The sequence below is a fragment of the Carcharhinus amblyrhynchos genome, chromosome 13 (assembly GCF_965287045.1).
Source record: "Carcharhinus amblyrhynchos chromosome 13, sCarAmb.v2.hapA, whole genome shotgun sequence".
NCBI classification, from domain to species: domain Eukaryota; kingdom Metazoa; phylum Chordata; class Chondrichthyes; order Carcharhiniformes; family Carcharhinidae; genus Carcharhinus; species Carcharhinus amblyrhynchos.
This window is the reverse complement of record NC_137336.1, coordinates 10,831,489-10,846,017: the sequence shown is the minus strand read 5'-3', so window position 1 is coordinate 10,846,017 and position 14,529 is coordinate 10,831,489. Positions and strand designations below refer to the sequence as shown.

Genomic DNA, 14,529 nt, shown 5'->3' with positions numbered 1-14,529 from the left:
CTATGAGGAGAGGCTGAATAAACTAGGCTTGTACTCGTTAGAGTTTAGAAGAATGAGATCTCATTGAGACGTATAAGATGATGAATGGGATGGATAGGATAGAGGTGGAGAGACTCTTCCCGCTCAAAAAAGACAGTAGGACTAGGGGGCACAGCCTCAAGATAAAGGGGAGGCGGTTTAGAACGGAGTTGAGGAGGAACTTCTTCACTCAAAGGGTGTTGAATCTCTGGAATTCTCTGCCCGTTGAAGTGGTGGAGGCTGCCTCGCTAAATATTTTTAAGAAGCGGGTTGATGGGTTCTTGATAAGAGAGGGGATTAAGGGTTATGGGGAGAGGGCGGGAAAGTGGAACTGAGCCACGACAGATCAGCCATGATCTTATTGAATGGCGGGGCAGGCTCGAAGGGCTAGATGGCCTACTCCTGCTCCTATTTCTTATGTTCTTATGTGTATGTTCTTCACCTGTCTGCCATATCTCTTAGCTTAAGATTTTAGACAGGGCCTTTTATATTTGTGATTCTTGTTCTGTGTTAGAATAATTGGTTTAAACTGTGTTCGTGCAAAACCTGTATTTTCCCCTCAAATGATGCTGATAGTGTTAGACATAAATTTTGGGAGCACTTTTAGTTATTAAATAAATAAGCTCATTGGACAGCATTGAGCTAAAATAATTGTCAGCATTAAAACATACATGCTTTTGCGGCACAAACTTTTCGTCACAGCAGGTGGAACATTGAAGCACCTCTACCTTTCAGTGACAGGGACCCACATTCAATTCTGGGTAACGGCTGTGTGGAATTTGCATGTTCTCCCCATGTCGGCGTAGGTTTCCTCTCACAGTCTAAACTTGTGCAGGTTACGTGGATTGGCTGTGCTAAATTGCCTCTTAGTGTCAGGGGGAGTTAGCAGGATTGCAGAGACGAGGTCTAGGTGGGATTGTTGTCAGTGTAGCGTCAATGGGCAAATGGCTCCCTTCTGCGCTATAAGGATTCTATGATTCTAAGAGGGAATATGAGGAAGAAGATTGCCTTTTTATATTGCAGCAATGTAGGCTCCGGGCATGCACCAAAGATTTTCTGCCCTACATCTATGCTTTCCCAGAACCAATGGTAGGAACAGTATGATATGAAAAGACAGGAGGTTCTAATCCCTATCTTGCAATCTGTCCAAAGGCCACAGGAGAAGCTTCTTTACCCAGAGAATAGTGAGAATGTGGAACTCACTATCAAACATAGTGAGTTGAGGCAGATGCAGATGAGGCCAAGCACATAAGGGAGAAATGAAGAGATCGATGAGCATTAAATGAGGCAGGATAACAGGAGGCTTATGGAGTATAAACACTGACATGGACTTGTTGAGCCAGCTGCCTGTTCAATGTGTATATTCTATGTAATTCTGTTATCTTGGGAATCATTAATGTCATCATGGTGCACCTTGCGGAAAGCAGATCACGAAGAAATTGGAGTAAGAATAGGTGCAAGGTTTCACTCAGTTTAAAAATGAACTTTTACCTGCATTCAAGCTTGAATGGGCCTGGGGAAGCCCTGTTCACAATTTGAGACTAAATCTTTCCCTTATTGCTCTGTAAAGGGCTTAAAGATTAATACTATGTAACAATAAAAAAAGTTCAGGTATAGTGCTGTATCTAGCTTAAAAACCAGAAGAATAGAGATGTAATTATCCAAAACTCTGGATCACTCCTTGATAGAGAATCTCTTGTAATGGTTTCTCTTCCCACTCCTATCCTGTTACCTCTGTGAAGTTCTCCACAGAAGTACTTTGCCCTTCTCCTATTTCTGATGTTACTCAGCTCTCTCCATCAGCACATATTTGATCCAACATCCAATTGTTTCTGTGTCTGCAGTGCTCTGACTTTGTCTAAAGTGAAACTAATGTAATGGAAAAAAAGCAACCTGTTTGTATACATGAAACTGATTATGATCAGTGAAGTTTTTTTTAATGATATTCTACCATTGGTTTCAGTGTAGTTGACTGGCTAATGGTTGAACTATCAGCAGGTCCTGGATTCAGTTTTGGTGTTTGTCACTAGATGATCTTAGCAGGGACATTGTAATTACCCTCAATGTCACTATCTTAGGGAGAGGAAATTGGCTAGCATACTGCTCCAATCCTTCCTGAAACGTACATTTGCTTTCTGAGGGAGAGGAATTTGGATTAATTATATTTCTGTGGTCAAATAACCTGATCGTGTCAGAAAAGAATTGGGCATACAGTACCCATAAAACCTTTAGCAAGTTTTTCTTAAGTCAAGGTCTAAAATTTCACATTGTCAGAGCAGGGCCCTGATGAAGGATCATCCAGACTATTGGGTCTATTCTCTGTCCACAGATGCTGTCAGACCTGCTGAGATTTTACAGCACTTTCCTTCTTTGTTTCAGATTCCAACATCCACAGTACTTTGTCTTTAGAATTTCACATATTGGTGACAGCAAGATAAATGAAGACGATAAATTAGGGGACCCACTGGGGGACGTGGCCGGGAACGTTAGCAGAAGTTGATGCAGCAACTTGCTTTTAGTTTTCATGGTGCTGAAAAGCCAGTGATCATATTGTGTTGATGGGAGGAGAACAGGAATGGTAATTGAAAATGGTCAGGTTAACTGCATGAAGTTGTGGCTTCCTTTCCCACTGGAAGATGTCCTGCCTTCAATATCTCTCCAGTCCCAGAAGCACCATGGGGATTGATGGTCATTGCTGCAAGTCCAGCAATTCTCCCCAACAAACAACAATTGATGTCAGATCCTGAGGTAACTCGGAAGCTTCACCCGGTCAGTCAGCAGGCATTAGCAAGGGCAGTTTAGAAGTTGCAACTGGGAGGCTCGGCAAGTAGAGAACAAGAAGGTGATAATTATCATTGGGAAGGGGTCTCCACAGGGCATGATGCCTGATCAGGAGAGCACATGCGAAGCTGCCAGATAAACTATGATGGTCTCACACGGTGTGGATTCCCCCACTGCTGGTTAATAACATTATGGGAAAGAGCATCATTTTGCCTTAGGCCAGATTGCCTGAATACTGACACACACACACACACACACACACACACACACACACACACACACACCCCCCCCCCCCCCACTGCTGCTAAAATTCCAGTGGAGGTGGATAGGCATTGGACCTGAGCTCCTCCACAGCACACCATGCCACCTGATCTTTACAGCCCAGCCGCTTGCTGGCTCACTTCCAGGTTTCCACTTCAGAAGGTGGCATTAAATTATAGCCGATGTATAGGTATCATTCTTATTCCTCTTTGATTTCATGCAGCCCCAATTCTGCATAAATTTGTGTCTAACAATAAGATTCCTATAGTTCTGGAATACCTGGAAGTAGAGATCAGAGGAAAAACTTTTCAGATAACCTTTTGACAGCTATTAGAGATAACATCCAGAAGGTATTTATTCTGTTGAAAGGTTTGTATTAACACCAATTTTCTGGATTCATATCAAGTTGGAAAGCAACTATGAAATTCATTGCTGCTTGTAAATTAAAGAAACAATTTTTTTATCGACACCAGTGGAACACCTGCAGTAATTAACTGATTCCTCTAAATGACTTTTTTTTAAGAGATCAATCTTCAGGCCTTAAATGTAATAATTTTAACTAGGAAAGTAATAAAATGTCAGAACGACTGATATTTTGTTGGAAGATGTTTTCTCTGAAATGTTACTTCATAATTATAAAAAGTTTATCACTTTGTGTGATGTTGAGACTCTGGTACAAGTTACAATCATTTATTTGTGACTCAATCATGGAGAGCACTGTCTTAGAGATAATACAGCACTCCCTTCCAGTGCAGCACATTCAGCAAGTCCCAGATACACTTTTCAACAGTACATATAACATTTTAAATTTTTCAATCATGTCTACATTGCTTTATTATTAAACCTTCAACCAGAGCAGAGCTTGCTATCTCTTCACTGTTTGGTGTTGGAAGTCAGACAAGCTTGCCAGTGAGCTCTGGTGCTGTCAGATCCTTGGATGTGTACGGTTCACTCAGGGTTTAAGCATTGTCAATCGAGTGATTTTTACTGTCAGATTTTACTAAATCTCTTCATTTCCCCTAACATGGGATACTTTTCCCTCTATAAAATCAAAGTGCAGTTAATTTGTTTAAAAAAAATCTCACAGGAAAATATATTTCTATGTCACTAAGCTGGTCAAATGCTATACATGATCGCAATTAAAGATGAGAAAGGCCATTTGACTCATCTTAGTTCATTTAAACATCCTAGAATTCCTGATACCAACCCAAATTACCTGTTACAAATTTAAATCCATGTCTCCTGAGTTCCACTGCTCTAGTTTAATTAGAGCAATATTCCAGGTTAATTTTTACTGTATTTGGTAACAAAATATTTATTTATTCTTTCATGGGTTGTTGGCTAGGCCAGTATTTTTATTGTCCTTGAGAAAGTGGTGATGAGCCATCACTTTCAACCGCAGCAATCTAGGTGGTCTAAGTACGCCCACAGCACTGTTTAGGAGGGTTCCAGAATTTTGACCCAGTGACAACAAACGAACGGCACAACAAGATGACGTGTGGTTTGAAGGGGAACTTGCAGTGGTGGGGTTCCCATGCATCTGCTGCCTTTGTCCTTCTAGTTGGTAGAGATCCTAGGAACCTTGTTGAGTTGCTTGTGAATGTTACGTATACAATTCTACCACTGCAGTGGTGGTGGAGGGAGTGAATGTTAGAGATGGTGGTTGATGTCCTAATGAAGCGATGCCCGCATCCAATTCCTTCTATCATAATGCTAAGTTGAACTGCAGTGTTATAAATATTCTGAAGCATAATACACTTTGGTACTTCTCAATCCTTTGTTCTGGTATTTCACTCTCTCAAGTTGGTGGTTACAGGAAATGAACTCCTGTGTAAAATCGCTTTTCATTGAAACTCCTCATCATTGTGGATTTGGGGTCCTGTGCACTCTCAACATTTGTCCATCACTATTGTTTGAAAATTCAGAAGAATACCAATCTGAGTATTATGGTGATGTTTTAATAATAATCCATAAAATGTTACCAGAAGGGCTTTGTGTTGAAATGTTGGAAGTTTTCTTTATAGCAGTTATAAAGAGGGAAACATTTGACAGAGGCCGAAACTGAAAGAAAACCAGTAATAGGTTACTTTAGTTTTTATAAAATGGACTTCATATTTCACTACATACTGTGCCATTTAATATTTAAGTAGACAAATTACCACAATTTAATTATACTACGGATGCTTGTACAAATTGAAATGGTTAGATTTGCCGCAGTTTAAGGGTTGCTGACTTAGTGCATTGCACCTTTTGTGGAGGGGATCTGACTCAGCTCAAAAACTGTACACAACACTTGGAACATGAGACTATCTTCATGGAAATGAGCTGTGCTCAAATCCCAAGAGCTGCTAATCTGGTTTTGATTCTAGATTACAGTCTGGCATTTTATCAAACATCTGAGAGAAATTACAATAAATATTTTCTGACCCAACATAACTTTCTTTTGAGCAGTTTTTGACTTTTATATTATAATAATTAAAATGTTTGTTACTAGTAAGGTCAAATTATTTTTTATGGATCAAAACATATGATAATTTTTCTGTCAAAGTGACAGTGTTAGCACAAGGTCTACTTTTGTCTGGGAATCCCAGTGCCAGCAGCTTATTCTGCACTGCAGAGGTATCTGCTTCTGTGTTTGGTAGTTTTCCATGACTTCAATGATATTCATATTGCACACACTCTCTCGCCTTCTGATATAATCTTTGTCCCAAATTAAAATATGGTAATATGATGGATTTAGCCTTACATTATAGATTTTTTAAAACTTTAGATTAAAATGAAGAATCAGATACCTAGATTTGGTACAACTAATATAAAGACTGTAATATAAAGTCTGTTCTAGATCTAGAAATTCTACAAATGGAAATAATTTTGTCACCCAAGTGGTCACTGAGTATAAGTAAAATACTTGATTGCGTCGTAGCTAAACCTAATCCTCTGCTCACATTGCATTTCCAGTATGGTTTGCAGGTGTCTCAGCCCACTCCCTTTGCCCTAAAAAAGGGCATTGGTGAGTTTTAGCACCTGTTTTGAAATCCTGAATGAGATCAGCTAACTCAATACCACATAGACTGTGTCTCAGTGCAGTGTGGAATTCTGGTCTTTAGACTATGGTATTCGACTGGATGAATCATCATTTTGTTCAAAGTAAAGCAGTGTCCTCTAAAGTAGGACTAGAATTGTACCTAAGGTCTAATCTGTTTTCAACTGTTGCTTTTCTCTCTGAAGCATGTTTTTAATTTTTTTCTCTATTTTTATTTGTATGAATCCAGCGTCAACTGGGGGATGTTGCTAGAAAAGCTACCAGCAAACTAACTACCAGAACTGTTAGAAAGGGTGATAAGGTAAGCACTGATGTTGATACTCTTCCTGAGTGACTGAATTATTTGTTTGTATTTTACTAAGAGAGGGCTCAATATTCAGTGCCAACCCAGGTAACAGATACAAACTTTTGTGTACACAGTTGCGCTTCACATCTGAGAAGAAATTGGAGTGCCCATAAATAGAGTATGGCAGAAAGCATTTGATAGTGGGACGTGGTGAACTCCAAAATAAGCCTGGGAATCTAGATTTCATAGAATGATGCAGAAAGGACATCATGCCTATGCCAGCTTTTTGTGCTGTGGCTTTCTGATGTCATGATTGGCAATGATTTCTGAAGTTTTATGTACATAACAGTTCAAAGCTTCTAAGTATTGTAACAGTGGGAAAATACCAGGAGTAGGAGTTCCGCTGATCCTGAAGATTACAGGTGTAAACCATTGCAGGTATAAACTCAGCAAAGAAATCTTAATATTTAAGAAGGTTGGGCAAGTGACTGTCCTTTCATTAACCGCCTCCTTTAAAGAAATATCCTTTTGTGTTCTTGACACTCAATATAGTATCTGAGGAAATGCTGTAATACCAGAGGTGACATTAACTGAACGTTTCAACGAATGCTAATAATTCCATAGCACTATTGAGAGGAGAAGGGAGTTCCCTCTGTCTCGGGTCAGCATTTTCCTGAACTCATGCCATCAAAAACAGTCCATCATTCAGCTCACTGCTCTTTGTGGATTTCTCTTCTTCCATTTGCTTACATAAATCACTGCAATTTAAAGTAATCAATTCTGTAAAATGCTTTAAGACATGACTGAAAAATTAGTAAAGCATTAGAGTCATAAAGGTTTACAGCGTGGAAACAGGCCCTTCGGCCCAGCTTGTCCATCCATTTTTTTTTAAAACCCCTAAGCTAATCCCAATTGCCCACATTTGGTCCATATCCTTCTATACCCTTCATATTCATGTAACTATCTAAATGCTTTTTAAAAGACAAAATTGTACCTGCCTCTTCTACCTCTGGCAGCTTGTTCCAGACACTCACCACCCTCTGTGAAAAAATTGCCCCACTGGACACTTTTGTGTATCTCCACTCTCACCTTAAACCTATGCGCTCTAGTTTTAGACTCTTCTGCGTTGGGAAAAGATATTGACTATCTCGCTGATCTGTGCCCCTCATTATTTTATAGACCTCTATAGGATCACCCCTCAGCCTCCTATGCTCCAGAGAAAAAAGTCCCAGTCTATTTAGCCTTTCGTTATAACTCAATCCATCAAGTCCTGGTGGCATCCCATTAAATCTTTTCTACACTCTTTCCAGTTTAATAATATCTTTCTATAATAGGGTGACCAGAATTGCACACAGTATTCCAAGTGTTGCTGTACCAATATCTTGTACAACTTCAACAAGACGTTTCAACTCCTGTATTCAGCGTTCTAACCGATGAAACCAAGCATGCCGAATGCATTCTTCACCACTCTATCCACCTGTGACCCCACTTTCAAGGAACTATGAACATGTATGCTAATGTCCTTCAGTAAATACATCACAGCAGCTACTGTTTGTGGTCAACATTTCATCATCTCACCCTCATTTTGTTCAATTTAAGAGCCCAAAGTGTAAATCCATTCCATAATGGTGCTCCCAGACAGGGACAGACACACAAACGCAGACAGACAAACTGAGAGAGACACAGACTGGAAGGGACAGACAAAAATAAGGACACAAATTCAGATACACACACAGACAGAATGAGGAACACACAGACAGGTAGGGATAGACAGTGATAAGGGCACAGTGATACACACAAAGACACAGTGACACACACAATGGCACAGTGACACATATGCACAAGGACAGACACATTCGCAATGACTGCAACAGATCCACACAAATGGACACAGACACACACACAGAATGCCACAAAGACACACAGACGCAAAAAGACAGGCAAATACACAGAGGCTGCCACAAAGATAGTGACAGGCATGTGAACAGAGAGAGAGACAGACATACACACAGCTGGAGACTAACATAGAAAGACAGAAACTCCGAGAGAGACAAAGCGCACACGCACAAATGCGCATGCACACGCATGTACTGGTGCACAGAGATATAAACACAGAGACACAGACAGATGCGCAGAGCGAGACAAATACAGCAATAAACACTCAGGCCAGCAAACAAGAAAAGACACACAGATATAAACAGACGCATACAGACAGACTGACACAGACATTTAAGAGGCAGACACATACAAAGAGACTGCCACTTAGGCACACAGAAACAAAGAAACACACATTAGATAAATTCAAATCATTGTTCCATCCTCTTTCTGACCCAGAGAAAACACCTTACCCTCTGGAGAGACAGAGTGCATTTCTTTGAACATGGCTTTGCCCAACCTTTTCTTGAGGGGCTACATTTCAATTTTTTTCTCACACCAGGGGTTGATAATCAAATTTTGAAAAAGTAAGATTGGACACAACATTAAACATGAATTTCAAACAAATATTGAGGAATGAAGATGAGAAACAACTTTCTGAGCAAAATTAAAGCAATATCAAAGTGATAAATTGATCATTTTAATTATTGAGTAATTAATAATACTGATCATTAAAGTTTGGGAGAATCAAATTGTTTTTTTCGCTTACTCAGGATACTTATTTATTTGCCCTCACCCTGTGTGTGTGTGTGTGTGTGTGTGTGTGTGTGTATCGGTGTATAGGAGTGAGGATGAACCTTGAGACTGGGTCCAAGCTAAGCTCTTGCTCACTCACTCTGTTGTGTGAGCACAGAATGCCATGCACACACATAGAAACAGTAGTAGGCCATTCGGCTCTACGAGCCTGCTCCACCATTCATTTTTATCACGGTTGATTATCAAATTCAATATTCTGACCCTGCCTTCCCCCTCATATCCATGGATCCCTTTAGCCCCAAGAACTAAATCTAATATCTTCTTGAAATCACGCAATGTTTTGGCCTCAACTCCTTCCTGTGGTAGTGAATTCCACACATTCACCATTCTCTGGGTGAAGAAATTTCTCCTCATCTCAGTCCCAAAAGGTTACCCCTTATCCTCAAACTATGACCTTTAGTTCTGGATTCCCCCACCATTTAGAACATTCTTTCTGAATCCACCCTGTCTAATCTCGTTAGAGTTTCTGAGACCCTCTCTCACTCTTATATACTTCCATGAATATAATCCTAACTGATTTCATGTGACAGTCCTGCCATCCCAGGAATCAGCCTTCACTGCACTTCCTCTATAGCAAGGACATCCTCACTCTGATAAGGACACCAAAACTGCACACAATATTCCAGGTTTGGGCCAACATACCATTTGCTTTCTTTACTATCTGCAGTACCTGTACGCATAATTTCAATGACTGATGCACAAGGATATCAAGATCTCTGGGTCTCCACCTCTCTCAATTTACACGCTTTCAAATAATAATCTGCCATTCTATTATTGCTACCGAAGTGGATAACCTCACACTAGTCACTGGCTGCCAATCGGAAAAAGACCTATTTGTGCCAACACTTTGCTTCCTATTTCCTAACCAACTTTCTATCTGTCTCAACACACTACCCGCAATCCCATACATTTTAACTTTAACCTGAACCACTCTTTGCATGAAAAAGTATTTCTCATATCACATTTGTTTCTTTTGCAAACGACTTTAAATGTATGTCCTTTTGCTCTTGATCCTCTTATGAGTGGGAACACTTTGTTTCTCCCTAACTACCCTGTCCAGCTCCCTCATGATTTTGAACATCTATAAAATCTCCTCTCAGCCTTGCTTCCTCCAAGGAGAATAGTCCTAATTGAAGTTTATCATCCCAGGAACCACTCTTGTATAACTCTTCTTCACTCTCGCCAATGCATAAGAACATAAGAAATAGGAACAGGAGTAGGCCATCCAGCCCCTCGAGCCTGCCCCGCCATTCAATAAGATCATGGCTGATCTGTCGTGTCTCAGTTCCACACTCCCGCCCTCTCCCCATAACCCTTAATCCCCTTGCCTATCAAAAACCTATCAAGCCGCATCTTAAATATATTTAGCGAGGCAGCCTCCACCACTTCAACGGGCAGAGAATTCCAGAGATTCACCACCCTTTGAGTGAAGAAGTTCCTCCTGAACTCTGTTCTAAACCGCCCCCCCTTTATCTTGAGGCTGTGCCCTCTAGTCCTACTGTCCTTTGAGCGGGAAGAGCCTCTCCACCTCTATCCTATCCATCCCATTCGTCGTCTTATATGTCTCAATGAGATCTCCCCTCATTCTTCTAAACTCTAACAAGTACAAGCCTAGTTTATTCAGCCTCTCCTCATAGTTCAACCCCCTCAACTCTGGTATCAGCCTAGTAAACCTCCTCTGCACTCCCTCCAAGGCCAAAATATCCTTGCGTAAGTGCGGCGACCAAAACTGCACACAGTACTCCAGCTGCGGCCCCACCAGTGCCCTGTACAGTTGCAGCAAGACCTCCCTACTTTTATATTCAATCCCCCTCGCTATGAAGGCCAGCATCCCATTCGCCTTCCTGACCATCTGCTGCACCTGCAGGCTGGGTTTTTGCAACTCATGCACAAGGACCCCGAGGTCCCTCTGCACTGTCGCATGCTGCAGTTTTTCGCCATGTAAGTAATAGTCCTTCCTACCATTATTCCTACCAAAGTGGACAACTTCACACTTGCGAACATTAAATTCCATTTGCCAGTTCCTGGCCCATTCGCCCAGCCTATCTAGATCCTTCTGCAGACTTTCCACACCCTCCGCGCAATTTGCCGTTCCACCAATCTTGGTGTCATCAGCAAATTTCGACACCATACACTCGGTTCCCTCCTCCAGATCATCTATATAAATGGTAAATAGCTGAGACCCCAGCACCGACCCCTGGGGCACTCCACTAGTCACCAACCGCCAATCCGAATAGCACCCATTGACCCCCACTCTCTGCCTCCTATTTGACAGCCAATCCCCTATCCATGCTAACACCCTACCCCCAACTCCATGCCCCCTGACCTTCTGTAATAATCTCTTGTGAGGCACCTTATCAAACGCCTTCTGAAAATCAAGAAACACCACATCCACCGGCTCTCCTCTATCCACCGCCCTAGACACGTCCTCATAGAACTCCAATAAATTCGTCAGACACGACTTCCCCTTAACGAAACCGTGCTGCGTCTGCTCTATCAAACAATTCTCTTCAAGATGCCTCGCTATTTTCTCCTTGATCACGGATTCTAACATTTTACCTACAACAGACGTTAAACTAACCGGCCTATAATTCCCTGCCTTTTGCCTGCCACCCTTCTTAAACAACAGCGTAACATTAGCCATTTTCCAATCTTCTGGCACTTCCCCGGAATCCAGCGACGTTTGGAAAATAATCACCAAGGCATCCACTATCACCTCCGCCATTTCTTTCAGAACCCTTGGATGCATTCCATCCGGTCCTGGGGACTTGTCCACAATCAGTCCCTCCAGTCTGTCGAGCACCGCCTCTCTAGTAACAATAATGTCATTCAGGCCCTCCACTCCTACCATCTTTCCATTGCTAACACCCGGCAAATTACTCACGTCCTCCTCCGTGAAGACCGAAACAAAAAAGTTATTCAAGGCCTCAGCCATTTCCCCATCCCCTACCACTAAGTCCCCCCTGTCATCCTCTAAGGGTCCAACGTTCACCCTAGTCAGCCTCTTCCTTTTTATATATTTATAAAAAACTCTTACTATCTTTTTTTATATTAAGCGCTAGCCCAGCTTCATAGTTTATCCTACCCTTCTTTATCAACTTCTTTGTTGACATTTAAACCTCTCCCAATCCTCTTCTCGCCCACTACTCTTAGCTACTCTAAACGCCTCCGCTTTTAATTTAACACTTTCCTTTACCTCCTTCGTTATCCACGGCTGATTATCTCTCCTCCTATGGTCCTTTTTAACCACCGGAATAAATTTCTGCTGAGCACCAAGAAAGATCTCCTTAAAGATCCTCCACTGTTCCTCAGCAGACCTACCTTCCAACGCGCTCCCCCAATCAACATTCGCCAATTCCTCTCACATCCTATCATACTCCCCTCTGTTCAAACAGAGGACACATGTCCAGGAACCCACTTTCTCCTCCTCCATCTGCATCAGAAACGCCACCACACAATGATTACTCTTCCCAAGAGGATCCTTCACCACAAGGTCCCTAATTCTACCTGCCTCATTACATAACACCAGATCCAAGATAGCTCGCTCCCTCGTCGGCTCCAACACACACTGTTCAAGGAAACTATCCCGGCAGCATTCCAAGAACTCTTCCTCAAGCCCACCGCGTCCAACATGGGCCGACCAATCAATATGTAGATTGAAATCCCCCTTAATTATCGCCGTTCCATTCCTGCACGCCGCATTTATTTGCGCGTTAATAGCCCGCCCCACCTCCAGATCATTATTCGGGGGCCTATAGACGACACCCACCAGCGTCTTCCTCCCTTTGCTGTTCCTAATCTCCACCCACAACGATTCCACTTTCTGCTCTTCGGCTCCTATGTCATCCCTTACTACCACCCTGATGCTATCCTTAACCAGCAGAGCTACGCCTGCCCCCCCCCCCCCCCCCCCCAACTTTCCTCCTGCCTATCCTTCCTAAACACTTGATACCCCTGTACATTCAGCTCCCAGTCCGTGTCACCTTGCAGCCACGTCTCTGTACTGGCCACCAGATCATATCCATATGTGCTGATATGCGCCACCAACTCATTCACTTTATTCCAAATGCTTCGTGCATTCAGATAAAGTGCCTTCATCCCAGCCTTCACCTGTACCCTATTTGCCAGAACGCCACCAACCTTACTCACGCCCCCTACTCCTTTTATTATTGGGACATCCTTGGCCCCTTCCCTTACCTGTACCCTCTCCTTTACTTTAGACCCCGTAATTTCACCTACCCTCGCACCCCCCGCCCCACCTAATTAGTTTAAAGCCCTATCTACCCGATTCGCCAGGACTCGGGTCCTAGCACGGTTCAGACCAACCCCATCCCACCTGAACAGGTCCCACCTACCCCAATACTGGTGCCAATGCCCCATAAATTCAAACCCATTCCTCCCACACCAATCCCCGAGCCACCCATTCACTTCCTTAATCTTATCAACCCTACGCCCGTCTGCACTCGGTTCAGGCAGTAGTCTGGAGATAACCACCTTGTCGGTTCTTTTTAATTCCATTCCCAGATTTTCATACTCCCTCCCCAGATCCTCAGTAGGCATGGGTGCCTACATCGTTGGCACCCACATGTACTACAACGACCGGATTCTCACCCTCCCACTCCAGGTTCCTCTGCAGCCCAGATGTGACATCCTGGACCCGAGCACCAGGCAGACAACACACCCTTCTGTGCACTTTGTCATTGTGACAAAGGACAGTGTCAATACCCATAAGAACATAAGAAATAGGAGCAGGAGTAGGCCATCTAGCCCTTCGAGCCTGCCCCGCCATTCAATAAGATCATGGCTGATCTGTCATGTCTCAGTTCCACTTTCCCGCCGTCTCCCCATAACCCTTAATCCCCTCTCTTATCAAAAACCCATCAACCCGCGTCTTAAAAATATTTAGCGAGGCAGCCTCCACCACTTCAACGGGCAGAGAATTCCAGAGATTCACCACCCTTTGAGTGAAGAAGTTCCTCCTCAACTCCGTTCTAAACCGCCCCCCTTTTATCTTGAGGCTGTGCCCCCTAGTCCTACTGTCTTTTTTGAGCGGGACGAGTCTCTCCACCTCTATCCTATCCATCCCATTCATCATCTTATACGTCTCAATGAGATCTCCCCTCATTCTTCTAAACTCTAACGAGTACAAGCCTAGTTTATTCAGCCTCTCCTCATAGCTCAACCCCCTCAACTCCGGTATCAGCCTAGTAAACCTCCTCTGCACTCCCTCCAAGGCCAAAATATCTTTGCGCAGGTGCGGCGCCCAAAACTGCACACAGTAGTCCAGCTGCGGCCTCACCAATGCCCTATACAGCTGCAGCAAGTCCTCCCTACTTTTATATTCAATCCCCCTCTCTATGAAGGCCAGCATCCCATTCGCCTTCCTGACCACCTGCAAGCTGGGTTTTTGCGACTCATGCACAAGGACCCCGAGGTCCCTCTGCACCGT

The 14,529-nt window shown here is 43.0% G+C and overlaps 1 protein-coding gene across 3 annotated transcripts in view; it reads left to right on the top strand.

Moving 5' to 3' along the window:
* LOC145351707 (E3 ubiquitin-protein ligase RNF130-like) overlaps positions 1 to 14,529 on the top strand; it is a 184,888-nt gene that overhangs the window by 71,255 nt on the left and 99,104 nt on the right. For all 3 annotated transcript variants that reach the window (XM_080201283.1, XM_080201282.1, XM_080201281.1), the window contains exon 3: positions 6,333 to 6,404. In XM_080201283.1, the coding sequence (XP_080057409.1) occupies positions 6,333 to 6,404 (72 nt within the window). The remainder of the gene's footprint in view (positions 1 to 6,332; positions 6,405 to 14,529) is intronic.